The sequence below is a fragment of the Hypanus sabinus genome, chromosome 7 (genome assembly GCF_030144855.1).
Source record: "Hypanus sabinus isolate sHypSab1 chromosome 7, sHypSab1.hap1, whole genome shotgun sequence".
NCBI lineage: Eukaryota > Metazoa > Chordata > Chondrichthyes > Myliobatiformes > Dasyatidae > Hypanus > Hypanus sabinus.
The window spans coordinates 85,921,127-85,947,109 of record NC_082712.1 but is presented as its reverse complement, the minus strand read 5'-3'; the positions used below and the strand labels follow the sequence as shown (position 1 = coordinate 85,947,109).

The 25,983-nt window shown below is 49.8% G+C and overlaps 1 protein-coding gene across 2 annotated transcripts in view; it reads left to right on the top strand.

Annotated features, from left to right (window-relative positions):
- LOC132396930 (multifunctional procollagen lysine hydroxylase and glycosyltransferase LH3-like) overlaps positions 1 to 25,983 on the top strand; it is a 149,367-nt gene that overhangs the window by 51,937 nt on the left and 71,447 nt on the right. For both annotated transcript variants that reach the window (XM_059975045.1, XM_059975046.1), the window contains 7 exons: positions 4,286 to 4,387; positions 4,774 to 4,905; positions 9,284 to 9,405; positions 9,875 to 9,979; positions 14,209 to 14,334; positions 16,476 to 16,617; positions 16,976 to 17,089. In XM_059975045.1, the coding sequence (XP_059831028.1) occupies positions 4,286 to 4,387; positions 4,774 to 4,905; positions 9,284 to 9,405; positions 9,875 to 9,979; positions 14,209 to 14,334; positions 16,476 to 16,617; positions 16,976 to 17,089 (843 nt within the window). The remainder of the gene's footprint in view (positions 1 to 4,285; positions 4,388 to 4,773; positions 4,906 to 9,283; positions 9,406 to 9,874; positions 9,980 to 14,208; positions 14,335 to 16,475; positions 16,618 to 16,975; positions 17,090 to 25,983) is intronic.

Here is a 25,983-nt window from a genome sequence, read left to right as displayed (position 1 = left end):
AGAATAAAAAGCTGGGGTGATGGGGTGGCTGGAAGATGACAGGTGAAGCCAGGCGGGTGGGAAGGTGAAGGGCTGGAGAGGAAGGAGTCTGATTGATAGGAGAAGACCCCGTAGGGGAAAGGGAAGGAGAGGGGACCCAGGGGAGGTGATAGACAGGTGAGAAATGAAAGGTCAGACTGAGGAATAAAGGAAGGCAGAGGGGGGGTGTGGGGGAAGATTTGCTCACTGGAAAGAGAAATCTATTTTCATACCATCAGGTTGGAGGCCACCCAGACTGTTTATAAGGTGTTGCTTCTCCACTCTGAGGGGTGGCCACATCTTGACACAAGAAGAGGCCATCGATCGACTCATCAGAAATAGGAATCAGAATTAAAATGTTGGGACACTGGTTATTTGTATTTTACTTTTTTATTAGTTTTTTTGTAAGGTATAAAAATAAATCAGCATTGTAGACTCGTTCTGGTTTTAGATTTTCATCAGTGAAGCTTTAAAAATTTAATGCCATTCTCTAAGACACAAATACAATCAGATTTCTAGTCTTGTTCTGTTGCTAAATTTTTGTGATCAGCAGACGCTTTGAAAATGTAATGCCGTGCCCTAAATTTCTGCAACCAGCCTGCTGAATATTCATGATTACCTTCAGTTTTTAGTTCAGTGAGATAGATTTTTGCTTGTTTCATAATCAGCATACGTTTAGGCAGCCTGTGTTCACTCTGCTGACAATAGTCGACTGAGCTCTTCATTTTTCGCTTTATGCAGCGTTTTTTTTCTGTTTTTCCTTAACTGCTGTCCATTACATTTGTGAGGTCACTTCTCAGAACAGTCTGTGGTGAACCTTCCCAGTGTCCTGTGGAATTTTCCATATGTGATGTCACGTCAGCGCTCAAAAATAAAAAAAAGTTTGGATTTCAGAGTTTTTTGGGTTTTGGAATTTCAGATAAGGAGTACTCCACCTGTTGTAAGTGTTCCTGAAGACTTGTGTGGGATCTGTACCTCCTTCTCAGTGAGCAGGGAGCATGACCTGGGTGGTGTTGCTTTCTTGTGGCGGCACTCCATGTAAATGTGCCGAATGGTGGGGAAGACTTTGCCTGCGATGGACTGGGCTGCATCCACCACTTTCTGTAGACCTTTCTGTTTGTGGGCATTGGTATTGATGAAAAGCCTTTGATAAGCCTTTAATATTCTTCAATAATAGAAATTTACTTTGAACTTTTGAATAAGATGTATATTACTCATAATTCTTATCAAAAGCCTTATATTTATGAAAGTTTTTAAAATTTGCAATCCATATCAAATGTTTAAGGTAGGCAGTTTGATTAGTTCACTGGAAATCCAAATTGACTGTGGGCAGAGGGAGAAGGGTCGTTGTTTTAATTAACTAGAAGAGACTGACTTGCCAGTTTCCTGCAAAAATCTATTAAGTGGCCTTGCACTGCATTGACGATTAATTGGTCTCTGAAAACTGGCACACGTTACCTAATCACACTTTTGTTTCACTTGTGCACATTGAGAACAATGTGAGCTCAGGAGAAGGGACGTTATGTTGAAATTGTATAAGACATTGGTGAGGCCTAATTTGGAGTATTGTGTGTAGTTTTGGTCACCAACCTGCAGGAAAGATGTAAGTAAGGTTGAAAGAGTGCAGAGAAAATTTACAAGGATGTTGCCGGGACTGGAGGTCCTGAATTACAAGGAAAGATTGATTAGGTTAGGACTTTATTCCTTGGAACGTAGAACATTAAGAGGAGATTTGATAGAAGTATACAAAATTGAGGGGTATAGATAGGATAAATGCAAGCAAGCTTTTTCCTTTGAGGTTGGGTGGAACTACAACCGGAGGCTATGAGTTAAGGGTGCAAGGTGAAAAGTTTAAAGGGAACATGTGGGGAAACTTCTTCACTCAGAGGGAGGTGAGAGTGTGGAACAAGCTGCCAGCACACGTAGTGCATGCGAGCTCAATTTCAGCATTTGAGGTTTGGATAGGTACGTGGATAGAAGAGGTGTGTAGGGCTGTGGTCCCAATGCAGGTTGATGGGAATAGGCAGTTTAAATGGTTTTCAGCATGGACTAGATGGGCTGAAGGGCCTGTTTTTGTGCTGTACTCCTCTATGACTCTGTGACTGTAAATGACTAGCAGTTACAGATATTGACCATTTGGTAAACCATGCCTGTTCAAATTCCTTACTTGCAAGATCAATCGTCATTCACAATCATCATCAGTGTTGTGTTTTGTGTTGTGTGCTGTGGCCGATCATGGGCTAAACACCGTGACTGTTCTTGGTAATTTTTTTCCTGCGCAAGTGGTTTGCCATTGCTTTCTTCTGGACAGTGTCTTGACAATTCAGGTGACCAATACTCTTCGGAGATCGTCTGTATGGTGTCAATGATTGCACTTTCAAGCCATTCAAATGTTTTCCTTGGTTTGTGGCTGTCTGGAGAAGACAAATCTCACAGTTGTATACTGTATACATTCTTTGATTATAAATATACCCTGAACCTTGTTTGTTGCTCTAGGTTTCCAGCATCTGCCGAATCTCTTATTATAAGTTAACAAAGTGTGTATATGCCACCATATGCTGTGCAAAGGGAAGCTTTGTTCTTCGAAAGCTTTACTTGCCTGGGTTGACTGCCCACTATCTGTGAGCAGCATCCATCATCAAAGACCCCCACCATCCAGACCACGCTGTCTTCACACTGCTGCTGTCGGGAACGAGGTATGTGAGCCTTGGGTCCCACACCTCCAGGTTCAGGGACGGTCGTTACCCTTCAACACCCAGGCTCCTGAACCGGCGTGGATAACTTCACTCACCTCCACACTGAACTGATTCTGTAGCTTACGGACCCACTTGCAAGTAGAGAGTTTGTACGGTCTCCCCGTGACCACATAGTCTCCTCTGGGTGCTCCCCACACTCCAAAGACATACCCGTTGGTAGATTAACTGGTCATTGTAAATTGTCCTTTGATTAGGTTAGGATACATCGGGGGGGTTGTTGGGCGGTGCGCCTCAAAGGGCTGGAAAGGCCTGTTCCAAGTTGTAACTCAACAAATGATTAAAACTTGTGTTCTCAATATTAAGTATTTGCTTATATTTTTGTGTTTGCACGGTTTGTCTTTTCTGCACCTTGGCTGTTTGTCAGTCTGCGTGTGAGTAATTTTTCACAGATTCTGTTGTATTTCCTTGTTCCATTGTGAATGCCTGCAAGAAAATTAATCTCAAGGTAGCATATGGTGACATATACACACTTTGTTAATAAGAGGTTCTGCAGATGCTGGAAATCTGGAGCAACAAACAAGGTTCAGGGTTTATTTATTATCAAAGAATGTATACAGTATACAACTGTGAGATTTGTCTTCTCCAGACAGCCACAAAACATGGGAGCCATTCAAAGAACAGCATCAAAACCCCGTGTGCTTAAAAAAAAAACACTCGAATGCAAACAGCAACAAGGCCAGCAAAGTCCAAACCCCAACCACCCCCCCAACACAAAAAAATCAACCAAGTCGCGCAAACAGCAACAAGTGCAGAAGAAGTGAAAGAGCCAGTTTTGTGGACTATCAGGGAGACAGCCCGAGGTATGTCACCAACAAACACAAAATGCTGGAGGAACTCAGCAGGTCAGGAGGGGATTCGATTAGAGATTTCAGGCTGAGACCCTTCGTCAGGACTGGAAAGGAAGGGGGGAGAGGCCAGAATAAGAAGGTGGGGGTGGGGGGTGGGAATTGGAGGAGTACAGTAGAAGGTGATGGGTGAAGCCAGGTGGATGGGGGAGAGAGGATGAAGAAAGAAGCTGGAAGGTGATAGGTGGGAAAGATGGAGGGCTGGAGAAGGAATCTAACGAGGAAGAGAGTACACCGTGGGAGGAGGGGAATTGAAAAGGGAAGGGGGAGGGTCTCAGCATTTGAAGTTTGATATTCTGTGTGTTCACTCATTTTTTTGCCATTTGCGCAATTTTTTTTGCGTGTGATGTTGGATATTTTCTTTGGTCCTTTGTTTTATGGCTGTCTGTGGGGAAGGCAAATCTTGGGGTTGTGTACTGCATGCATATTTTGATAATAAATGTGCTTTGAATCTCTGGGTAGATTGAGCGTTGACTCACTGCGGCAAGTAGAAAGGTCGTGGACTGACATGTCGAAATGGGAATGGGACCACCCTAAATTGACCCTAACCCTGCTGCAGCACCTACAGTGTTACAGGCCTTGTCCCCTGCCCTTCCCCGAATGTCCTTTTGCTGACACTCTACCGTGGTTCGCAGGGACTGAATTGTGAAATGTTTTCTCACTCAGCTCCAGCTCAGTTATCTGGGAAACTATATTCCCAATGCCTGGACACACGAGACCGGATGCGGGATCTGCGACGAAGACATGTTGGACTTTTCGGAGCTGCAGGTAAAGCGCACAGTTGTGAGTTTGTGTGCAAGGGATCGTGTGTGTATGTGTGTGCGTGCGTGCGTGCATTTGTTCTGCCCCTCCACTTTCAATCTTTTCCTCTGTCATTTGCTCTGTTTGTTCTAGGAGTATCAGTATTTAAATGGGTTACCCAGGGAGTGTGTCAGTATGTACAGGGGGTCTCAGGGGAGTGTGTCAGTATTTAAATGGGTTACCCAGGGAGTGTGTCAGTATGTACAGGGGGTCTCGGGGGAGTGTGTCAGTATGTACAGGGGGTCTCAGGGGAGTGTGTCAGTATTTACAGGGTGTGCCGGGGGTGCAGTGAGTCTGTGGGTGTAGGACTGATGAAATTCTCCCTGCTTGACCCTGGTGTTTTCCTCCCACAGGATGAGGACTACCCTCATGTGACGATTGGTGTCTTCATCCTCCAGCCAACCCCCTTCTTCCAGGAATTCTTGGACCATCTCGTTACTCTGGATTACCCACATGACCAGCTCAGCCTCTTCATCTACAATCGGGTAGGTGGCCACCATTTGCAGCCCATCCCTAACCGGCCGGGGTGGGGGTCAACCCCTCCACTCCTTCAGCTATTGAAATATATTTGATTCTGAAATGCATGCCACTCCCCAAGCAAGATTTTTTTTAGAGAACATAGGAGACAGAAGTAAAGAAGTCAAGTTTGTTATCATTTAGCTATGTAGAGGTATATAATCCAGGGAGTATGTCTGTATGTACAGGGGGTCCCGGGGAAATGAGACCATGTTTCTCTAATCCACGGTGTAAAGCACAATAGTACTCGGAACGCATCATAATTTATGAAGCAACAAATACATCACACGTAAATAACAAACTAAAGTGAATTAATATTAAATACGGTAAGGTACGGAACAGTGACACTTCCAATGCGATGTGGCAGGGAGGTCAGAAGCCCAATGGCCTGAGCGAAAACTGTTTCCCATCCTGACCATTCTTGTTTTTATACATCGGAGTCTCCTGCCTGATGGTCGAAAGTCAGAGGATGCTGAAGAGATGAGTGGAACCCTTGATACTACCAAGGGTCCTGTGTACACAGCGTTCCTGATAAACGTTCCCAATGCCCCAGTGGATGGTAGGGAGATCCTCAGCCGTTCTCATGGTCCTTTGTGGGGATTTCCAGTCTGATGCTCGGCTGCTCCCGTACCAGATGGAGATGCAACTTGTCAGGATGCTCACAATGGTGCTCCTGTAAAATTCGGTTAAGATGGCAGGGGGTGGGTTTGGTAGAGTCTTGCTTGTCTCAATCTCCTCAGGAAGTGAGGGGCTTCTGTGCCTTCTTATTCAGGGAGGAACCAGATGAGGTCGTCTGTCATGTGAACTCCCAGGAACTTGGTGAACGGAACTCTCTCTGCGGAGGAGTCATGTATTGCAGAGGGGTTGGTTCATCTGCACCTTCCTAGGTTGCTCTGCTCACACCAAATAATTGAATTTGTTATCGAAGTACCTATATGATATCATACACTACTGAACCCTCTCTCTGGGGCTCATTACAAACTTGGCCTGTTAGCTAACTCTGCTAAAGCCCCGTGAGAAGGTCACCTTTCATTAGCAATGTACGTCTAGAGTCAGTGTGATTTGGGGTTCAACCAAACAGGAAAGTTGGGATGTTTCAGGAGGGACATGAATTGTGAATGCTGAGTAAATACTGTCCCATGCAAGGTTAGTGTTCTCCAGGAAATGACTTATCCAGCATCACTTTACTCACGCATGGAACCCATGTTCTGCATGAGGGACACCAGTCACAGTTCGAGCTTCCCTCGAACAAACTGGATAACCCAGGAGTATTGGCCCTTCCTCCTTGGAACCATTCGTCTGCACAAAGCATTTCTTAGAACGGGGACTCCCCTTCAAACGGCATTCGGCAGGCCTCTTCCCCTGTGCCCTGCTCTGCAGCTCCTGTCAAAAGATCGAAACCAGACTATCCTTCAGAAACCCCATCCCACCCAGCTCTCTGGAATCTTCCATGGCATCCCACTGGGCGGGAAGTCACAACACGTACCCAGACTGTCCTTCAGAAACCCCATCCCGCCCAGCTCTCTGGAATCTTCCATGGCATCCCACTGGACGGGAAGTCACAACACGTACCCAGACTGTCCTTCAGAAACCCCATCCCGCCCAGCTCTCTGGAATCTTCCATGGCATCCCACTGGACGGGAAGTCACAACACATACCCAGACTGTCCTTCAGAAACCCCATCCCGCCCAGCTCTCTGGAATCTTCCATGGCATCCCACTGGGCGGGAAGTCACAACACGTACCCAGACTATCCTTCAGAAACCCCATCCCGCCCAGCTCTCTGGAATCTTCCATGGCATCCCACTGGGCGGGAAGTCACAACACGTACCCAGACTGTCCTTCAGAAACCCCATCCCGCCCAGCTCTCTGGAATCTTCCATGGCATCCCACTGGACGGGAAGTCACAACACATACCCAGACTGTCCTTCAGAAACCCCATCCCGCCCAGCTCTCTGGAATCTTCCATGGCATCCCACTGGACGGGAAGTCACAACACGTACCCAGACTATCCTTCAGAAACCCCATCCCGCCCAGCTCTCTGGAATCTTCCATGGCATCCCACTGGGCGGGAAGTCACAACACGTACCCAGACTGTCCTTCAGAAACCCCATCCCGCCCAGCTCTCTGGAATCTTCCATGGCATCCCACTGGACGGGAAGTCACAACACATACCCAGACTGTCCTTCAGAAACCCCATCCCGCCCAGCTCTCTGGAATCTTCCATGGCATCCCACTGGACGGGAAGTCACAACACGTACCCAGACTGTCCTGATTGGCTGACAGAACATTCCTAAGTTGAGCAACATGGCTCCTTATCTCCTTAGACGAAGTCAAAACCATCTTATGCAAAACTGCTAAAACAAAAATACCTCACCGCATAGCAGTAGAAATCTTAACCAGGGCATTACATTCTCCTCCCAACAAAAACAGCCATATCCCCACAACTGGAACTTTTTAAACCATTATTGATAGCACAGTGTTCAGATGAAAAAGGAGGAACTTGCACCTTCTCAGAAGCAGCTCTGAACACTACCCTGAGATACATTTTCTTGCAGGCATTCACATGAAAATAAAGACGTTCAATAGAACTTGGGAAAAGCTACACATAAATATATACCCAGCACTCCCTAAAGGTGCACTTGCGGGTTGAGTCAGTGGTAAATGCAGAGTTAGTATTTATTTCGTGAAGAGTAGAATGTAATAGTACAGGTTCAGAGCCACCAAACGCTCCGCGTACGTTAACCCTCTAATTTCTGAAGTCATTCTCGTGTACCTCCTCTGGACCCTCTCCAATGGCAGCACATTGCTTCTTAGATAGGGGCCCAAATCTGCTCTCAGTGTTCCCAGGAATAGTCTGAGCAATGTCTTAGAAATCCTCAACATTACACCCTTGCTTTTATATTCAAGGTCTTTAGCGAATCCTGCACGAGGGCTCTTGTCCCTTTGCACCTCTGATTTCTGACTCCGTTCCCCATTTAGAAAATAGTCGGTGCCTTTATTCTTCCACCAAAGTGCATGACCAGACACTTCCTGACACCGCACTCCATCTGCTACTTTGATCATTCTTCTGCAGACACCCTGCTTCCTCAGCACTATCTGCAAATGTGGCTACAAGGCCGTCAATCTGGATCATTAACATCTCACGTAAAAAGTAGCGGTCCCGACACAGACTCTGTTGTGGACTGAGAGTGGGAAAGGGGACAGGGAGTGGGGAATCATGGTTGGGAAAAGGGGAAGGGAGAGGGGAGGGAGCAGGAAGAACCAGGGAGACATTCTGTAAGGATCAATAAACCAATTCTTTGGACTCAAATGACCTTGCCTGGTGTCTCAGGGCTGGATGTGTCTGCACCCATGCCAACACCTTCCCCCCACACCCCCCACCATCCCTGACACTCCTCTGCCACCTGCCCCATACCCCTCCCACGGTGCTCCACGCTTACCATTCCCAACATCCTTTGCTCCCACCAGACTTTAAAATTCGCTTTCCATTCCATGTTGACAAACACAGTGCTGTGCAAATATCTTGGGTACCCTAGCTATATATGAACCTAAGACTTTTGCACAGGACTGTATAATTTAAAAAAATAGACAAGCTGTGCAAAAGAAGAACAAAAAAAACGTAGTGAGGTAGTGTTCGTGCATTCAGTGTCCATTCAGAAATCGGATGGCGGAGGGGAAGAAACGGCTCCTGAAGTGTGTGTCTTGAGACTCCTGTACCTCCTCCCGGATGGTAGCAATGAGAAGAGGCCGGGTCCAGGTCGGGTCCTTAATGATAGCTGCCGCCTTCTAGGGGCATTGTGTTTTGAAGATGTCCTGTGTGCAGGGGAGGCTAGGACCCATGATGGAGCTGACTGAGTTTACGGTTTTTTCTCATCCTGTGTGGTGGCCCCTCCACACCAAATGGTGATGCAACTTGCCCCCCTCCCCTCCTTCAACTCCCTCCTGGTTCTAATCTTACCCGGACGCGAGGGGACTGATTCCCAGTGGCACATTGTTGGAATGTGAGGGGGAGCTGGAGTACCGGGGGGGGGGGGGGAAGCCACGTGGTCAAAGGGAGAACTTGTAAACTCCACACGCAGACGGCACCGGAAGCACAGGATGAGAGTTGGGAACTCCTGCCAGGATTCTCAAGCCATGATGACAGACGTGATGCCCTGTTTCCCTGATTCCAACAATTGGACAATTCAGCTCATTGTTCACAAGGCTGCGGGAGAGGCTGAGGTGGGAGATGAAGGGCTCCCGGTTCCTTGTCCCGCTGGGAGCCTCTCGGGTTTTGGTGAGCGTCAGGGAATGTGACGAGTCTGGGCCAGTGGACAGAGGGGTAAATTTCTGCTCTGTAAAACAGGAGGTTTACCACGAGAAACACATCCAGGAGTTCTGGGAGAAATACAGGGAGGACTTCTACACGGTCAAGGTCGTGGGGCCTGAGGAGGAGATGACGGAGGGAGAGGCCCGGGACATGGGACTGTGAGTCTGGCCACAGAGTGGAGGGGCATGGGGGGGGTGGGTTTGGTGTGCAGTGGCAAGGGAGGGGCAGGAATAGAAGGAGGTGGGGAGGGAAAGAAGTGGAGCATGGGTGGAGATAGGAGAGGTGGGGAGCGTTTTTGAGGGTGAGGTGAAGAGGGCTTTTACGGAGCGGTATGGAAGCTTTTGAGGGAGAGGAGGGGACGGTTTTGGGGGAGAGGTGGAGAGGGTTTTGAGGGAGAGGAGAGAAGCGTTTCTGAGAGAGTGGGAGGGCTTGGGGAGAGGCGGGGAGGGTTTTGAGGAGAGGATTTTGAGGGACGAGGATGAAGAATGGGTGATGGAGGAGGGAGAGGGGATCTGGTTGTACAGGAGATGAGTGTCATGAGGTAGAGCTGACCTCAACTTTTCCCAGGTGGGATTGGGGAGCTGGATTCCCAGGTGGAATGCTAATACTGTGTCCTGTTGTTCATAGCCACATGTGCCGACAGAACCCAGACTGTGACTACTACCTCAACCTGGACTCGGACGTGGCCCTCACCAACCCCGAGACCCTGAGGATCCTCATTGGGCACAACAGGTATCCCTCCTTTCTCCTCCCATCCTAAACCCACCCCCCCCCATATCCTTCACTCTCCCTCTCCTCCCGTCCTTCATCCTCCTCTCCTCCCTCCCTAAACATCCCCCTCCTCCTATCCTAAACCTCCCCTCTCCTCTCGTCCTTCATCCCCTTCTCCTCGTGTCCTAAACCCCCCTCTCCTCCTATCCTAAACCCCCCTCTCCTCCTATCCTAAACCTCCCCTCTCCTTTCGTCCTTCATCCCCTTCTCCTCGTGTCCTAAACCCCCCTCTCCTCCCATCCTAAACTCCCCTCCCCCTCGCCCTCCTGTCCTTCCCCCTCTCCCACTCCCATCTTTCTCCCCCTCCCACTCCTGTCCATTTGCCCCTTGCCCTCCCCCTCCCGTTCTTCTCCACCTCTCCCTCACCCTCTTGTCCCCTTTCCTCCCTTCAGGCCCTCCTTGCTGACCTACACACTGGGATCTTGCTGTGCACCACATTTGGCCATTGTTCCTACAAGTAGCTCCTCTTCAAACTGGGCTTTGGGGATGGGGGGGGGGCACATTACCGACGCTGGCACTCTGCAGCTCCCCACTTTGGACACTACATCAGGAGGGAGATTACCTCAGCACCCCAGGAGTGTTTGGCCCCTCGAGCCAGGGCTAGACACTCTGAAACGGGCCTCCTGCTGTCTCCTCCCAACAGGGACAGACATTCAGAGGCAGAAGCGCATACGTACATGCACATTCATATTCATATTCGCTCTCTCGCGCTCACGCAGACACGCTCTCACACAGGCACACGCATGTACATACACAGAAAGATGCACATGCGCGTGCACACACACACTCAGACATACAGGCTGTCAGGCACACCTACACACCTACTCCTACCTTCATTATTTTCCAACATTATCTTAGGCTGATTTTAGTCCTAGTCTTGAGTCAGGCCACAGTCCTCTTTCAGTGGATTTACCCTTCCCTTCCCATCTGCCCATCACCCACACACTGTCTCCCCCCCCCCCGTGCCTGGGCTGTCCTCCCCGATTTACCCTCACTTGTCCCTCCCCTCCCTCCTATCGCTCTTAGTGTTCCCACCCATTACTACTGCCCGCAGAAAGATTGACAGCATCCAGAACAAATCAGCCGTTTAATAGGTACCGACCGCTGTCACCTACTCCGTCCCTTCTACAGGACACGGCAGCAGCTCACCGAGATTCCTTAGACAGCAGCTTCCAAATGCGTCACCTCTACCAGCTGGAAAGACAAGAGCAGAAAAAGCACAAGGAAACCCCCCCACCCCAATATAGCTAGGATGCGTAAGACTTTTGCACAGTATTGTGCTTGTCAACGTGGAGCAGACAGTGAGTTTGTAAATCTGGCCGGAGCAAAGGGTGTTGGGAGTAGTGATGATGGACAGGGAAAGAATGTCAGGGCGGGGGAGAACGTGGGAGCAGACACACCCAGCCCTGAGACACCAGGCAAGATCATTTGCTTCCAAACAATTGGATTATTGATCATTACAGAATGTCTCTCTGGTGCTTCCCACTCCCTCCCCTCTCCCTGCCCCTTTTCCCAACCATGATTCACCTCTCCCTGCCCCCCTTCCCACTCTCAGTCCACAACAGAGACCCGTATCAGAATTAGGTTTATCATCACTCACACATGTCATGAAATTTGCTTGTTTTTGTGACAGCTGTACAGTGTAATACATAAAATTATTACAGTACTGTGCAAAAGTCTTAGGCACCCTGGCCCATCTCATCCATCCCGAAAACCATTTAAACTCCCATGGACCTGCACCATAGCCCTTCATACCCCTACCATCCATGTACCCATCCAAATGTCTCTTAAACCCTGAAATCAAGCTCACATTCACCACTCATGCCAGCACCTTGGTCCACACTCTCACTACCCTCTGAGTGAAGAAGTTTCCCCTCAGGTTCCTCTTAAACTTCTCACCTTTCACCCTTAACCCATGACCTCTGGTTGTAGTCCCACCCAACCTCAATGGAGAAAGCCTGCTTGCATTTACCCTATCTATATCCCTCTGTCAAATCTCCTCTCAATCTTCTCTGTTCGAGACAATACAGTCCTAACCAAATCAATCATTCCTTATAACTCAGGTCCCCCAGACCTTGCAACATCCTTGTAAATTTACTCTGCACTCTTTCAAACTTATTTGCATTTTTTCCTGTAGACCAAAACTGTACTCGGTATATTGATTTATGAAGGCCAATGTGTCAAAAGCTTTCTTTATGACCTTATCTACCTATGATGCCCCTTTCAATGAATTATGTTCCCAGATCTATTTGTTCTACCGTACTCCTCAGTGCCTAACTTCTCACAGTTTAAGACCTGCCGTGGTTGGTTCTATCAAAGTGCAAAACCTCCTATTTGTCTTCATTAAATTCCATTTGTCATTTTACAGCCGATTTTTCCAGCAGGTCCCTCTGCAAGCCATGATAGCCTTCCTCAGTGTCCACTACACCCCAATCGTGCTGTCATCCACAAATTTGCTGATCCAGTTAACCACATTATCATCTAGATCATTGATATAGATGGCAAGCAACAAAGGAGCCAGCATCGGTCCATGTTGACATCACTGGTCTCAAACCTCCGGTCAGAGAGATCACCATCTACTACCACTCTCCGGCTTTGCTCACAAAGCCCGTGTCTAATCCAATGTACTACCTCATTCATCTCGAAGGCCAAGCGACTGAACCTTCCTAACCAACCTCCCACGCGGAACCTCGTCAAATGTCCATGTAGGGAACATCCATGGCCTTGCCTTCATCCACTTTCCTTATAACTTCCTCGAAAAACTCTGTGAGATTGTTTAGGCATGACCTACCAAGCATGAAGCCATTCTGACTATCATTGATCAGTCCATGTCTATCCAAATACTTGTATATCTGGCCCCTAAGGATACCTTCCGATAACTTTCCCAGAGCTGATGTCAGACTCACATAGCTGTGGTGGGCAGTTCACCTAGGAGAAGGAAAGCTTTGATCTCAAACCTCCACTGCCATGTGGCTGTACCCACTCATGGGTAGGGCTTCTGAGGGGTAAAATCTCGAGCAGTCCTACGTTGAGTTCAATGCTGATGTCAAGCTGTATCGGTCTCTGCCGTCCCTTTGGATTAATCAGTTGTGTGGGGAGGGGTGCCCACTGTATGAGCAATGGCTTTCTCTCCATATTGTTCTACCCTGGCTTGCGTATGCCATAGACCGCTGGGAAAAAACATCCATGCTTGACCCCAACCAACCATCATAGGAGCAGAATTAAGCCATTCAAGTCTGTCCAGAAGTATTTGTCTAAGTTAAGTGTGTATAACAAATAAAATAAACACTGTCTACACTAATTTGTTAGACTATAGGACCATAAGGTGAGGGAGCAGAGCTGGGCCATTTGGCCCATCGAGTCTGCTCTGCCATTTTCATCATGGCTGATCCAATTTTCCTCTCAGCCCCAGTCTCCTGCCTTCTCCCTCTATCTCTTCATGCCCTGGCTAATCAAGAATCTGTCAATATTTGCCTTAAATATGTTCAATGACTTGGCACTGAATTCCACAGACTGGTCACTTTTGGCTAAGGAAGTTCCTTCTCATCTCTGTTCTGAATGGATGCCTCCCCTATTCGAGGCTGTGTCCTTTGGTCTTAGACTCCCCACTATAAGGAAAATCCTCACCACATCCACTTTTTTGGGACTTTTTTTCAACATTCGATGGGTTTCAATGAGTTCACCCGCTCGTTCTTCTGAATTCCAGTGAGTACAGGCCCAGAGCCATCAAATGCCCCTCATCCTTGGAATCCCTTTGGTGAGCCTCCTTTGAACCCTCTCCAATGTCAGCACATCCTTTCTTAGGTGAGGGGCCAAAACTCCCACAATTCTCCAAGTGAGGCCTCGCCACTGCTTTGTAGCTGGAATTGCCTCCTCCTCGGTAGGGACCCACTGCTTAAATAGTGATTGCAGATAGCGAGACATCATCATGGAGACTGAACAGTGAAGCGGACTTGTCTTTGTGTAGCTTTAGTGTTGTTCACCCTCCCTGAAGTGAGGATATTTATAGATCATTATATCAGGTAGAGCTTACAGTCTTCTTGTAGATTTGGGGCTTATGGACCACAGACTATATACTATCCCACCTCTTCCTGCCCTGAGTCCCGATGGTGGGAATTGGTCCCAGCTCCCCACCTCCCCTCCATCGACGCCAGAGTAAGCTTCTCCCTTCTCTTGCCACCGTGCTGCAGGAATGTGATTGCCCCCATGATGAGTCGCCACGGCAAGCTTTGGTCCAATTTCTGGGGTGCAATTAACTCTGAGGGATACTACAGCCGCTCAGAGGACTACATCGACATCGTCCAGCTCAAGAGAGTGTGAGTAACCTGGCCTGCAGCAATAATACTGGCAGCTCTCAGCCAGTCAGGTGACATCTGCAGGAGAGAAACTCTTAATACTTTGAGTCAGAGATCTGTCGTCACCAGCTGCACCAAACAGGAACTACTGTAGGAGGTGCCCACTCTCGCTGGAAGACACGGCTGTACTTCCCATTTTTCAGGTCGGTGTGTTGTACACAGTATACACTCTTCTAGGAAACACTGAGGACTGTGGTGTAGTGTGGTTTTTAATTAGACTCTAGACTGGTGTAGTGTGTTGTTTAAATAGACTGTAGACTGGTGTAGTGTGCTGTTTAAATAGACTCTAGACTGGTGTAGTGTGCTGTTTAAATAGACTCTAGACTGGTGTAGTGTGTTGTTTAAATAGACTGTAGACTGGTGTAGTGTGCTGTTTAATTAGACTGTAGACTGGTGTAGTGTGTTGTTTAAATAGACTGTAGACTGGTGTAGTGTGCTGTTTAAATAGACTGTAGACTGGTGTAGTGTGCTGTTTAAATAGACTCTAGACTGGTGTAGTATGCTGTTTAAATAGACTGTGGACTGGTGTAGTGTGCTGTTTAAATAGCCTTTATACTGGTGTAGCGTGCTGTTTAAATAGACTGTAGACTGGTGTAGTGTGTTGTTTAATTAGACTTTAGACTGGTGTAGTGTGCTGTTTAATTAGACTCTAGACTGGTGTAGTGTGTTGTTTAATTAGACTTTAGACTGGTGTAGTGTGCTGTTTAACTAGACTCTAGACTGGTGTAGTGTGTTGTTTAATTAGACTCTAGACTGGTGTAGTGTGTTGTTTAATTAGACTTTAGACTGGTGTAGTGTGCTGTTTAAGTAGACTGTAGACTGGTGTAGTGTGTTGTTTAATTAGACTTTAGACTGGTGTAGTGTGCTGTTTAACTAGACTCTAGACTGGTGTAGTGTTTAAATAGACTCTAGACTGGTGTAGTGTGCTGTTTAATTAGACTTTAGACTGGTGTAGTGTGTTGTTTAAATAGACTGTAGACTGGTGTAGTGTGCTGTTTAACTAGACTGTAGACTGGTGTGTGTTGTTTAATTAGACTCTAGACTGGTGTAGTGTGCTGTTTAATTAGACTTTAGACTGGTGTAGTGTGTTGTTTAAATAGACTGTAGACTGGTGTAGTGTGCTGTTTAACTAGACTGTAGACTGGTGTAGTGTTTAAATAGACTCCGTAGATTTGTAATTTTGTAGTTTTGTAATACATTTTAATAGATTCTGCAGACTGTTTGATGCAGTATGTTTAAGTAGATTCTATAGACTAGTATACTATGCCATTTAAATCAGTTCTGTAGACTGGTTGGTGCTGTGTTCTAATTTACTATATTGTGTAGACTCATAATACATTTTAAATAGATCTTATAGTCAGCTCAGTGAGCTGTGCTGTTTAAAAAGATTCATCGGCTGTTCAATAGATTCTGGAGAGATTCTAATACTGTCCAGGACTACCTCAGGCAATGAGAACTGAATCAATTGGATGATGAAGGGTGTTTGACTCAAGATATTAACCGTTTCTTTCACCTCTGATGCGGTCGACCTGCTAAGTACTCGAAGCATTCGTTTCTATTTCAGGTTTCCAGCAACTGCGGAATCAGCTTTGTGCTCCTGGTGGAAGCGGGGGGAGGTGGGGGTCTGGCCGGTCATCTGTGATTGGCTATGGGATCTCCTTGTTGGAGCTCATTGGTCACTACTGTGACCACCTGATCAGTGAGTTTGAACTCATTAAGAAGCTCATTTCAGGGTGGCCGTTTGTGTAACGCTTTACCGCCATCGGCAATCTGGGTTCAATTCCCACCGCTGTCTGTAAGGAGCTTGTACGTTCTCCCTGCAACTGTGTACAGCTTAAAGATGTATAGGTTAATAAGTAATCGGTGGTTGGGTGGAGCGGGCTCCTTTGGCCGAAAAGCCTGTTACCGTGCTGTATCTCTCGATAAATACAGTCAGCCGGCAGTACCTAGACAAGGGAAGAAGGGGAGGGGCTGAGGGAACTGGGAGTTCGGGGGTGGGGGTGGAAGTATGGCATGTGTTGGATAGGCTGAATGGGGCCCTGTGGTGAATATATGGAACTTGGATGTGTTTCTGAGTGACCTGTGCCTCCTTCCTCTTGTAGAGGTATCTGGAATGTTCCGTACATCTCGCAGGTCTACCTGATCAAAGGCGAAATTCTGCGCACTCAGCTGAGGCACAAGAATGTGTTCACCCGCCTGCAGATGGACCCCGACATGATCTTCTGCAAGAATATCCGCGAAAAGGTTAGGGAGGGGGTGCAGGATAATTAGAGAGTCAATGGGATGGGGCGGGGTGTTGGCGGGAGACAGTTTAGGGAGGATGGGTGGACATGGGTTGGGGGGAATGGAGGTGAATCCCATTGGCCAGTGGCACTGAGGTGGGAGCAGCCCCCATTGGCTGGTTCTGCTAAGGTGGAATCTGACCCACTTCCCTGTGAAAATAATTCCATTGGGCAGCAGGAATCTGATAGCTCCCTCATTGGCCAGTTGTGCAAAGGAAGGAACCACCCTATTGAGCGGTGAATGTGATTGGGCGATACCAGCTGCATTGTAGGCACGTGTCTGTGGCCTCATTGGCTAATAGATCCATTTCTGGTTCCAGGGAATATTCATGTACGTTACCAACATGGACGATTTTGGACGCCTCGTGACAACGACCAACTACAACACCAGCCACCTGCACAATGACTTGTGGCAAATATTCTCAAACCCAGAGGTGAAAGAGCGCAATCTTCTCCACTGAGCGTGGGACAGTGGGACAGTGGGATTAGTTTGGGGACTGGTACAGGTCTGTGGGGAGAGAGTGGGACAGTGGGATTAGTTTGGGGACTGATACAGGTCTGTGAGGAGAGAGAGGGACAGTGGGATTAGTTTGGGGACTGATACAGGTGTGTGGGGAGAGAGTGGGACAGTGGGATTAGTTTGAGGACTGATACAGGTGTGTGGGGAGAGAGTGGGACAGTGGGATTAGTTTGAGGACTGATACAGGTGTGTGGGGAGAGAGTGGGACAGTGGGATTAGTTTGAGGACTGATACAGGTGTGTGGGGAGAGAGTGGGACAGTGGGATTAGTTTGGGGACTGGTACAGGTCTGTGAGGAGAGAGTGGGACAGTGGGATTAGTTTGAGGACTGATACAGGTGTGTGGGGAGAGAGTGGGACAGTGGGATTAGTTTGAGGACTGATACAGGTGTGTGGGGAGAGAGTGGGACAGTGGGATTAGTTTGGGGACTGATACAGGTCTCTGAGGAGAGAGTGGGACAGTGGGATTAGTTTGGGGACTGATACAGGGCTGTGGGGAGAGAGTGGGACAGTGGGATTAGTTTGGGGACTGGTACAGGTCTGTGAGGAGAGCGTGGGACAGGGGGATTAGTTTGGGGACTGATACATGTCTGTGGGGAGAGAGTGGGACAGTGGGATTAGTTTGGGGACTGATACATGTCTGTGGGGAGAGAGTGGGACAGTGGGATTAGTTTGGGGACTGATACATGTCTGTGGGGAGAGAGTGGGACAGTGGGATATGTTTCGGGACTGATACAGGTCTGTGGGGAGAGAGTGGGACAGTGGGATTAGTTTGGGGACTGATACATGTCTGTGGGGAGAGAGTGGGACAGTGGGATTAGTTTCGGGACTGATACATGTCTGTGGGGAGAGAGTGGGACAGTGGGATTAGTTTGGGGACTGATACAGGTCTGTGGGGAGAGAGTGGGACAGTGGGATTAGTTTGGGGACTGAGACCAGTCTGTGGGGAGAGACTGGGACAGTGGGATTAGTTTGGAGACTGATACAGGTCTGTGGGGAGAGAGTGGGACAGTGGGATTAGTTTGGGGACTGACACAGAGCTGTGGGGAGAGAGTGGGACAGTGGGATTAGTTTGGGGACTGATACACGTCTGTGGGGAGAGAGTGAGGCAGTGGGATTAGTTTGGGGAGTGATACAGGTCTGTGGGGAGAGAGTGAGGCAGTGGGATTAGTTTGGGGACTGGTACAGGTCGGTGGGGAGAGAGTGGGACAGTGGGATTAGTTTGGGGCCTGGTACAGGTCTGTGGGGAGAGAGTGGGATAGTGGGATTAGTTTGGGGACTGGTACAGGTCTGTGGGGAGAGAGTGGGACAGTGGGATTAGTTTGGGGACTGATACAGGTCTGTGGGGAGAGAGTGGGACAGTGGGATTAGTTTGGGGACTGATACAGGTCTGTGGGGAGAGAGTGGGACAGTGGGATTAGTTTGGGGTCTGGTACAGGTCTGTGGGGAGAGAGTGGGACAGTGGGATTAGTTTGGGGACTGATACAGGTCTGTGGGGAGAGAGTGGGACAGTGGGATTAGTTTGGGGACTGTTACAGGGCTGTGGGGAGAGAGTGGGACAGTGGGATTAGTTTGGGGACTAATACAGGTCTGTGGGAAAGAGTGGGACAGTGGGATTAGTTTGGGAACTGACACATGTCTGTGGGGGGAGAGTGGGACAGTGGGATTAGTTTGGGGACTGATAAATGTCTGTGGGGAGAGAGTGGGTCAGTGGGATTAGTTTCGGGACTGATACATGTCTGTGGGGAGAGAGTGCGACAGTGGGATTAGTTTGGGGACTGATACAGGTCTGTGGGGAGAGAGTGGGACAGTGGGATTAGTTTGGGGACTGAGACCGGTCTGTGGGGAGAGAGTGGGACAGTGGGATTAGTTTGGGGACTGGTACAGGTCTGTGGGGAGAGAGTGGGACAGTGGGATTAGTTTGTGGACTGGTACAGGTCTGTGGGGAGAGAGTGGGACAGTGGGATTAGTCTGGGGACTGACACAGAGCTGTGGGGAGAGAGTGTGACAGTGGGATTAGTTTGGGGACTGATACAGGTCTGTGGGGAGAGAGTGAGGCAGTGGGATTAGTTTGGGGACTGGTACAGGTTGGTGGGGAGAGAGTGGGACAGTGGGATTAGTTTGGGGCCTGGTACAGGTCTGTGGGGAGAGAGTGGGATAGTGGGATTAGTTTGGGGACTGGTACAGGTCTGTGGGGAGAGAGAGGGACAGTGGGATTAGTTTGGGGACTGATACAGGTCTGTGGGGAGAGAGTGGGACAGTGGGATTAGTTTGGGGACTGGTACAGGTCTGGGGAGAGAGTGGGACAGTGGGATTAGTTTGGGGACTGATACAGGTCTGTGAGGAGAGAGTGGGACAGTGGGATTAGTTTGGGGACTGATACAGGGCTGTGGGGAGAGAGTGGGACAGTGGGATTAGTTTGGGGACTGGTACAGGTCTGTGAGGAGAGCGTGGGACAGTGGGATTAGTTTGGGGACTGATACAGGGCTGTGGGGAGAGAGTGGGACAGTGGGATTAGTTTGGGGACTGGTACATGTATGTGGGGAGAGAGTGGGACAGTGGGATTAGTTTGGGGACTGATACATGTCTGTGGGGAGAGAGTGGGACAGTGGGATATGTTTCGGGACTGATACAGGTCTGTGGGGAGAGAGTGGGACAGTGGGATTAGTTTGGGGACTGATACAGGACTGTGGGGGGAGAGTGGGACAGTGGGATTAGTTTGGGGACTGATACAGGTCTGTGGGGAGAGAGTGGGACAGTGGGATTAGTTTGGGGACTGGTACAGGTCTGTGAGGAGAGAGTGGGACAGTGGGATTAGTTTGAGGACTGATACAGGTGTGTGGGGAGAGAGTGGGACAGTGGGATTAGTTTGAGGACTGATACAGGTGTGTGGGGAGAGAGTGGGACAGTGGGATTAGTTTGGGGACTGATACAGGTCTCTGAGGAGAGAGTGGGACAGTGGGATTAGTTTGGGGACTGATACAGGGCTGTGGGGAGAGAGTGGGACAGTGGGATTAGTTTGGGGACTGGTACAAGTCTGTGAGGAGAGCGTGGGACAGGGGGATTAGTTTGGGGACTGATACATGTCTGTGGGGAGAGAGTGGGACAGTGGGATTAGTTTGGGGACTGATACATGTCTGTGGGGAGAGAGTGGGACAGTGGGATTAGTTTGGGGACTGGTACATGTCTGTGGGGAGAGAGTGGGACAGTGGGATATGTTTCGGGACTGATACAGGTCTGTGGGGAGAGAGTGGGACAGTGGGATTAGTTTGGGGACTGATACAGGTCTGTAGGGGGAGAGTGGGACAGTGGGATTAGTTTGGGGACTGATACAGGTCTGTGGGGAGAGAGTGGGACAGTGGGATTAGTTTGGGGACTGATACATGTCTGTGGGGAGAGAGTGGGACAGTGGGATTAGTTTCGGGACTGATACATGTCTGTGGGGAGAGAGTGGGACAGTGGGATTAGTTTGGGGACTGATACAGGTCTGTGGGGAGAGAGTGGGACAGTGGGATTAGTTTGGGGACTGAGACCAGTCTGTGGGGAGAGAGTGGGACAGTGGGATTAGTTTGGAGACTGATACAGGTCTGTGGGGAGAGAGTGGGACAGTGGGATTAGTTTGGGGACTGACACAGAGCTGTGGGGAGAGAGTGGGACAGTGGGATTAGTTTGGGGATTGATACACGTCTGTGGGGAGAGAGTGAGGCAGTGGGATTAGTTTGGGGAGTGATACAGGTCTGTGGGGAGACAGTGAGGCAGTGGGATTAGTTTGGGGACTGGTACAGGTCGGTGGGGAGAGAGTGGGACAGTGGGATTAGTTTGGGGCCTGGTACAGGTCTGTGGGGAGAGAGTGGGATAGTGGGATTAGTTTGGGGACTGGTACAGGTCTGTGGGGAGAGAGTGGGACAGTGGGATTAGTTTGGGGACTGATACAGGTCTGTGGGGAGAGAGTGGGACAGTGGGATTAGTTTGGGGACTGATACAGGTCTGTGGGGAGAGAGTGGGACAGTGGGATTAGTTTGGGGTCTGGTACAGGTCTGTGGGGAGAGAGTGGGACAGTGGGATTAGTTTGGGGACTGATACAGGTCTGTGGGGAGAGAGTGGGACAGTGGGATTAGTTTGGGGACTGTTACAGGGCTGTGGGGAGAGAGTGGGACAGTGGGATTAGTTTGGGGACTAATACAGGTCTGTGGGAAAGAGTGGGACAGTGGGATTAGTTTGGGAACTGACACAGGTCTGTGGGGGGGAGAGTGGGACAGTGAGATTAGTTTGGGGACTGATAAATGTCTGTGGGGAGAGAGTGGGACAGTGGGATTAGTTTCGGGACTGATACAGGTCTGTGGGGAGAGAGTGGGACAGTGGGATTAGTGTGGGGACTGATACAGGTCTGTGGGGAGAGAGTGGGACAGTGGGATTAGTTTGGGGACTGATACAGGTCTGTGGGGAGAGAGTGGGACAGTGGGATTAGTTTGGGGACTGTTACAGGGCTGTGGGGAGAGAGTGGGACAGTGGGATTAGTTTGGGGACTAATACAGGTCTGTGGGAAAGAGTGGGACAGTGGGATTAGTTTGGGAACTGACACAGGTCTGTGGGGGGAGAGTGGGACAGTGGGATTAGTTTGGGGACTGATAAATGTCTGTGGGGAGAGAGTGGGACAGTGGGATTAGTTTCGGGACTGGTACAGTTCGGTGGGGAGAGAGTGGGACAGTGGGATTAGTTTGGGGCCTGGTACAGGTCTGTGGGGAGAGAGTGGGATAGTGGGATTAGTTTGGGGACTGGTACAGGTCTGTGGGGAGAGAGTGGGACAGTGGGATTAGTTTGGGGACTGATACAGGTCTGTGGGGAGAGAGTGGGACAGTGGGATTAGTTTGGGGACTGATACAGGTCTGTGGGGAGAGAGTGGGACAGTGGGATTAGTTTGGGGTCTGGTACAGGTCTGTGGGGAGAGAGTGGGACAGTGGGATTAGTTTGGGGACTGATACAGGTCTGTGGGAAGAGAGTGGGACAGTGGGATTAGTTTGGGGATTGTTACAGGGCTGTGGGGAGAGAGTGGGACAGTGGGATTAGTTTGGGGACTAATACAGGTCTGTGGGAAAGAGTGGGACAGTGGGATTAGTTTGGGAACTGACACAGGTCTGTGGGGGGAGAGTGGGACAGTGAGATTAGTTTGGGGACTGATAAATGTCTGTGGGGAGAGAGTGGGACAGTGGGATTAGTTTCGGGACTGATACAGGTCTGTGGGGAGAGAGTGGGACAGTGGGATTAGTGTGGGGACTGATACAGGTCTGTGGGGAGAGAGTGGGACAGTGGGATTAGTTTGGGGACTGATACAGGTCTGTGGGGAGAGAGTGGGACAGTGGGATTAGTTTGGGGACTGTTACAGGGCTGTGGGGAGAGAGTGGGACAGTGGGATTAGTTTGGGGACTAATACAGGTCTGTGGGAAAGAGTGGGACAGTGGGATTAGTTTGGGAACTGACACAGGTCTGTGGGGGGAGAGTGGGACAGTGGGATTAGTTTGGGGACTGATAAATGTCTGTGGGGAGAGAGTGGGACAGTGGGATTAGTTTCGGGACTGATACTCGTCTGTGGGGAGAGAGTGCGACAGTGGGATTAGTTTGGGGACTGATACAGGTCTGTGGGGAGAGAGTGGGACAGTGGGATTAGTTTGGGGACTGGTACAGGTCTGTGGGGAGAGAGTGGGACAGTGGGATTAGTTTGTGGACTGGTACAGGTCTGTGGGGAGAGAGTGGGACAGTGGGATTAGTCTGGGGACTGACACAGAGCTGTGGGGAGAGAGTGTGACAGTGGGATTAGTTTCGGGATTGATACACGTCTGTGGGGAGAGAGTGAGGCAGTGGGATTAGTTTGGGGAGTGATACAGGTCTGTGGGGAGAGTGTGAGGCAGTGGGATTAGTTTGGGGACTGGTACAGGTTGGTGGGGAGAGAGTGGGACAGTGGGATTAGTTTGGGGCCTGGTACAGGTCTGTGGGGAGAGAGTGGGATAGTGGGATTAGTTTGGGGACTGGTACAGGTCTGTGGGGAGAGAGAGGGACAGTGGGATTAGTTTGGGGACTGATACAGGTCTGTGGGGAGAGAGTGAGGCAGTGGGATTAGTTTGGGGACTGGTACAGGTTGGTGGGGAGAGAGTGGGACAGTGGGATTAGTTTGGGGCCTGGTACAGGTCTGTGGGGAGAGAGTGGGATAGTGGGATTAGTTTGGGGACTGGTACAGGTCTGTGGGGAGAGAGAGGGACAGTGGGATTAGTTTGGGGACTGATACAGGTCTGTGGGGAGAGAGTGGGACAGTGGGATTAGTTTGGGGACTGGTACAGGTCTGGGGAGAGAGTGGGACAGTGGGATTAGTTTGGGGACTGATACAGGTCTGTGAGGAGAGAGTGGGACAGTGGGATTAGTTTGGGGACTGATACAGGGCTGTGGGGAGAGAGTGGGACAGTGGGATTAGTTTGGGGACTGGTACAGGTCTGTGAGGAGAGCGTGGGACAGTGGGATTAGTTTGGGGACTGATACAGGGCTGTGGGGAGAGAGTGGGACAGTGGGATTAGTTTGGGGACTGGTACATGTATGTGGGGAGAGAGTGGGACAGTGGGATTAGTTTGGGGACTGATACATGTCTGTGGGGAGAGAGTGGGACAGTGGGATATGTTTCGGGACTGATACAGGTCTGTGGGGAGAGAGTGGGACAGTGGGATTAGTTTGGGGACTGATACAGGACTGTGGGGGGAGAGTGGGACAGTGGGATTAGTTTGGGGACTGATACAGGTCTGTGGGGAGAGAGTGGGACAGTGGGATTAGTTTGGGGACTGGTACAGGTCTGTGAGGAGAGAGTGGGACAGTGGGATTAGTTTGAGGACTGATACAGGTGTGTGGGGAGAGAGTGGGACAGTGGGATTAGTTTGAGGACTGATACAGGTGTGTGGGGAGAGAGTGGGACAGTGGGATTAGTTTGGGGACTGATACAGGTCTCTGAGGAGAGAGTGGGACAGTGGGATTAGTTTGGGGACTGATACAGGGCTGTGGGGAGAGAGTGGGACAGTGGGATTAGTTTGGGGACTGGTACAAGTCTGTGAGGAGAGCGTGGGACAGGGGGATTAGTTTGGGGACTGATACATGTCTGTGGGGAGAGAGTGGGACAGTGGGATTAGTTTGGGGACTGATACATGTCTGTGGGGAGAGAGTGGGACAGTGGGATTAGTTTGGGGACTGGTACATGTCTGTGGGGAGAGAGTGGGACAGTGGGATATGTTTCGGGACTGATACAGGTCTGTGGGGAGAGAGTGGGACAGTGGGATTAGTTTGGGGACTGATACAGGTCTGTAGGGGGAGAGTGGGACAGTGGGATTAGTTTGGGGACTGATACAGGTCTGTGGGGAGAGAGTGGGACAGTGGGATTAGTTTGGGGACTGATACATGTCTGTGGGGAGAGAGTGGGACAGTGGGATTAGTTTCGGGACTGATACATGTCTGTGGGGAGAGAGTGGGACAGTGGGATTAGTTTGGGGACTGATACAGGTCTGTGGGGAGAGAGTGGGACAGTGGGATTAGTTTGGGGACTGAGACCAGTCTGTGGGGAGAGAGTGGGACAGTGGGATTAGTTTGGAGACTGATACAGGTCTGTGGGGAGAGAGTGGGACAGTGGGATTAGTTTGGGGACTGACACAGAGCTGTGGGGAGAGAGTGGGACAGTGGGATTAGTTTGGGGATTGATACACGTCTGTGGGGAGAGAGTGAGGCAGTGGGATTAGTTTGGGGAGTGATACAGGTCTGTGGGGAGACAGTGAGGCAGTGGGATTAGTTTGGGGACTGGTACAGGTCGGTGGGGAGAGAGTGGGACAGTGGGATTAGTTTGGGGCCTGGTACAGGTCTGTGGGGAGAGAGTGGGATAGTGGGATTAGTTTGGGGACTGGTACAGGTCTGTGGGGAGAGAGTGGGACAGTGGGATTAGTTTGGGGACTGATACAGGTCTGTGGGGAGAGAGTGGGACAGTGGGATTAGTTTGGGGACTGATACAGGTCTGTGGGGAGAGAGTGGGACAGTGGGATTAGTTTGGGGTCTGGTACAGGTCTGTGGGGAGAGAGTGGGACAGTGGGATTAGTTTGGGGACTGATACAGGTCTGTGGGGAGAGAGTGGGACAGTGGGATTAGTTTGGGGACTGTTACAGGGCTGTGGGGAGAGAGTGGGACAGTGGGATTAGTTTGGGGACTAATACAGGTCTGTGGGAAAGAGTGGGACAGTGGGATTAGTTTGGGAACTGACACAGGTCTGTGGGGGGGAGAGTGGGACAGTGAGATTAGTTTGGGGACTGATAAATGTCTGTGGGGAGAGAGTGGGACAGTGGGATTAGTTTCGGGACTGATACAGGTCTGTGGGGAGAGAGTGGGACAGTGGGATTAGTGTGGGGACTGATACAGGTCTGTGGGGAGAGAGTGGGACAGTGGGATTAGTTTGGGGACTGATACAGGTCTGTGGGGAGAGAGTGGGACAGTGGGATTAGTTTGGGGACTGTTACAGGGCTGTGGGGAGAGAGTGGGACAGTGGGATTAGTTTGGGGACTAATACAGGTCTGTGGGAAAGAGTGGGACAGTGGGATTAGTTTGGGAACTGACACAGGTCTGTGGGGGGAGAGTGGGACAGTGGGATTAGTTTGGGGACTGATAAATGTCTGTGGGGAGAGAGTGGGACAGTGGGATTAGTTTCGGGACTGGTACAGTTCGGTGGGGAGAGAGTGGGACAGTGGGATTAGTTTGGGGCCTGGTACAGGTCTGTGGGGAGAGAGTGGGATAGTGGGATT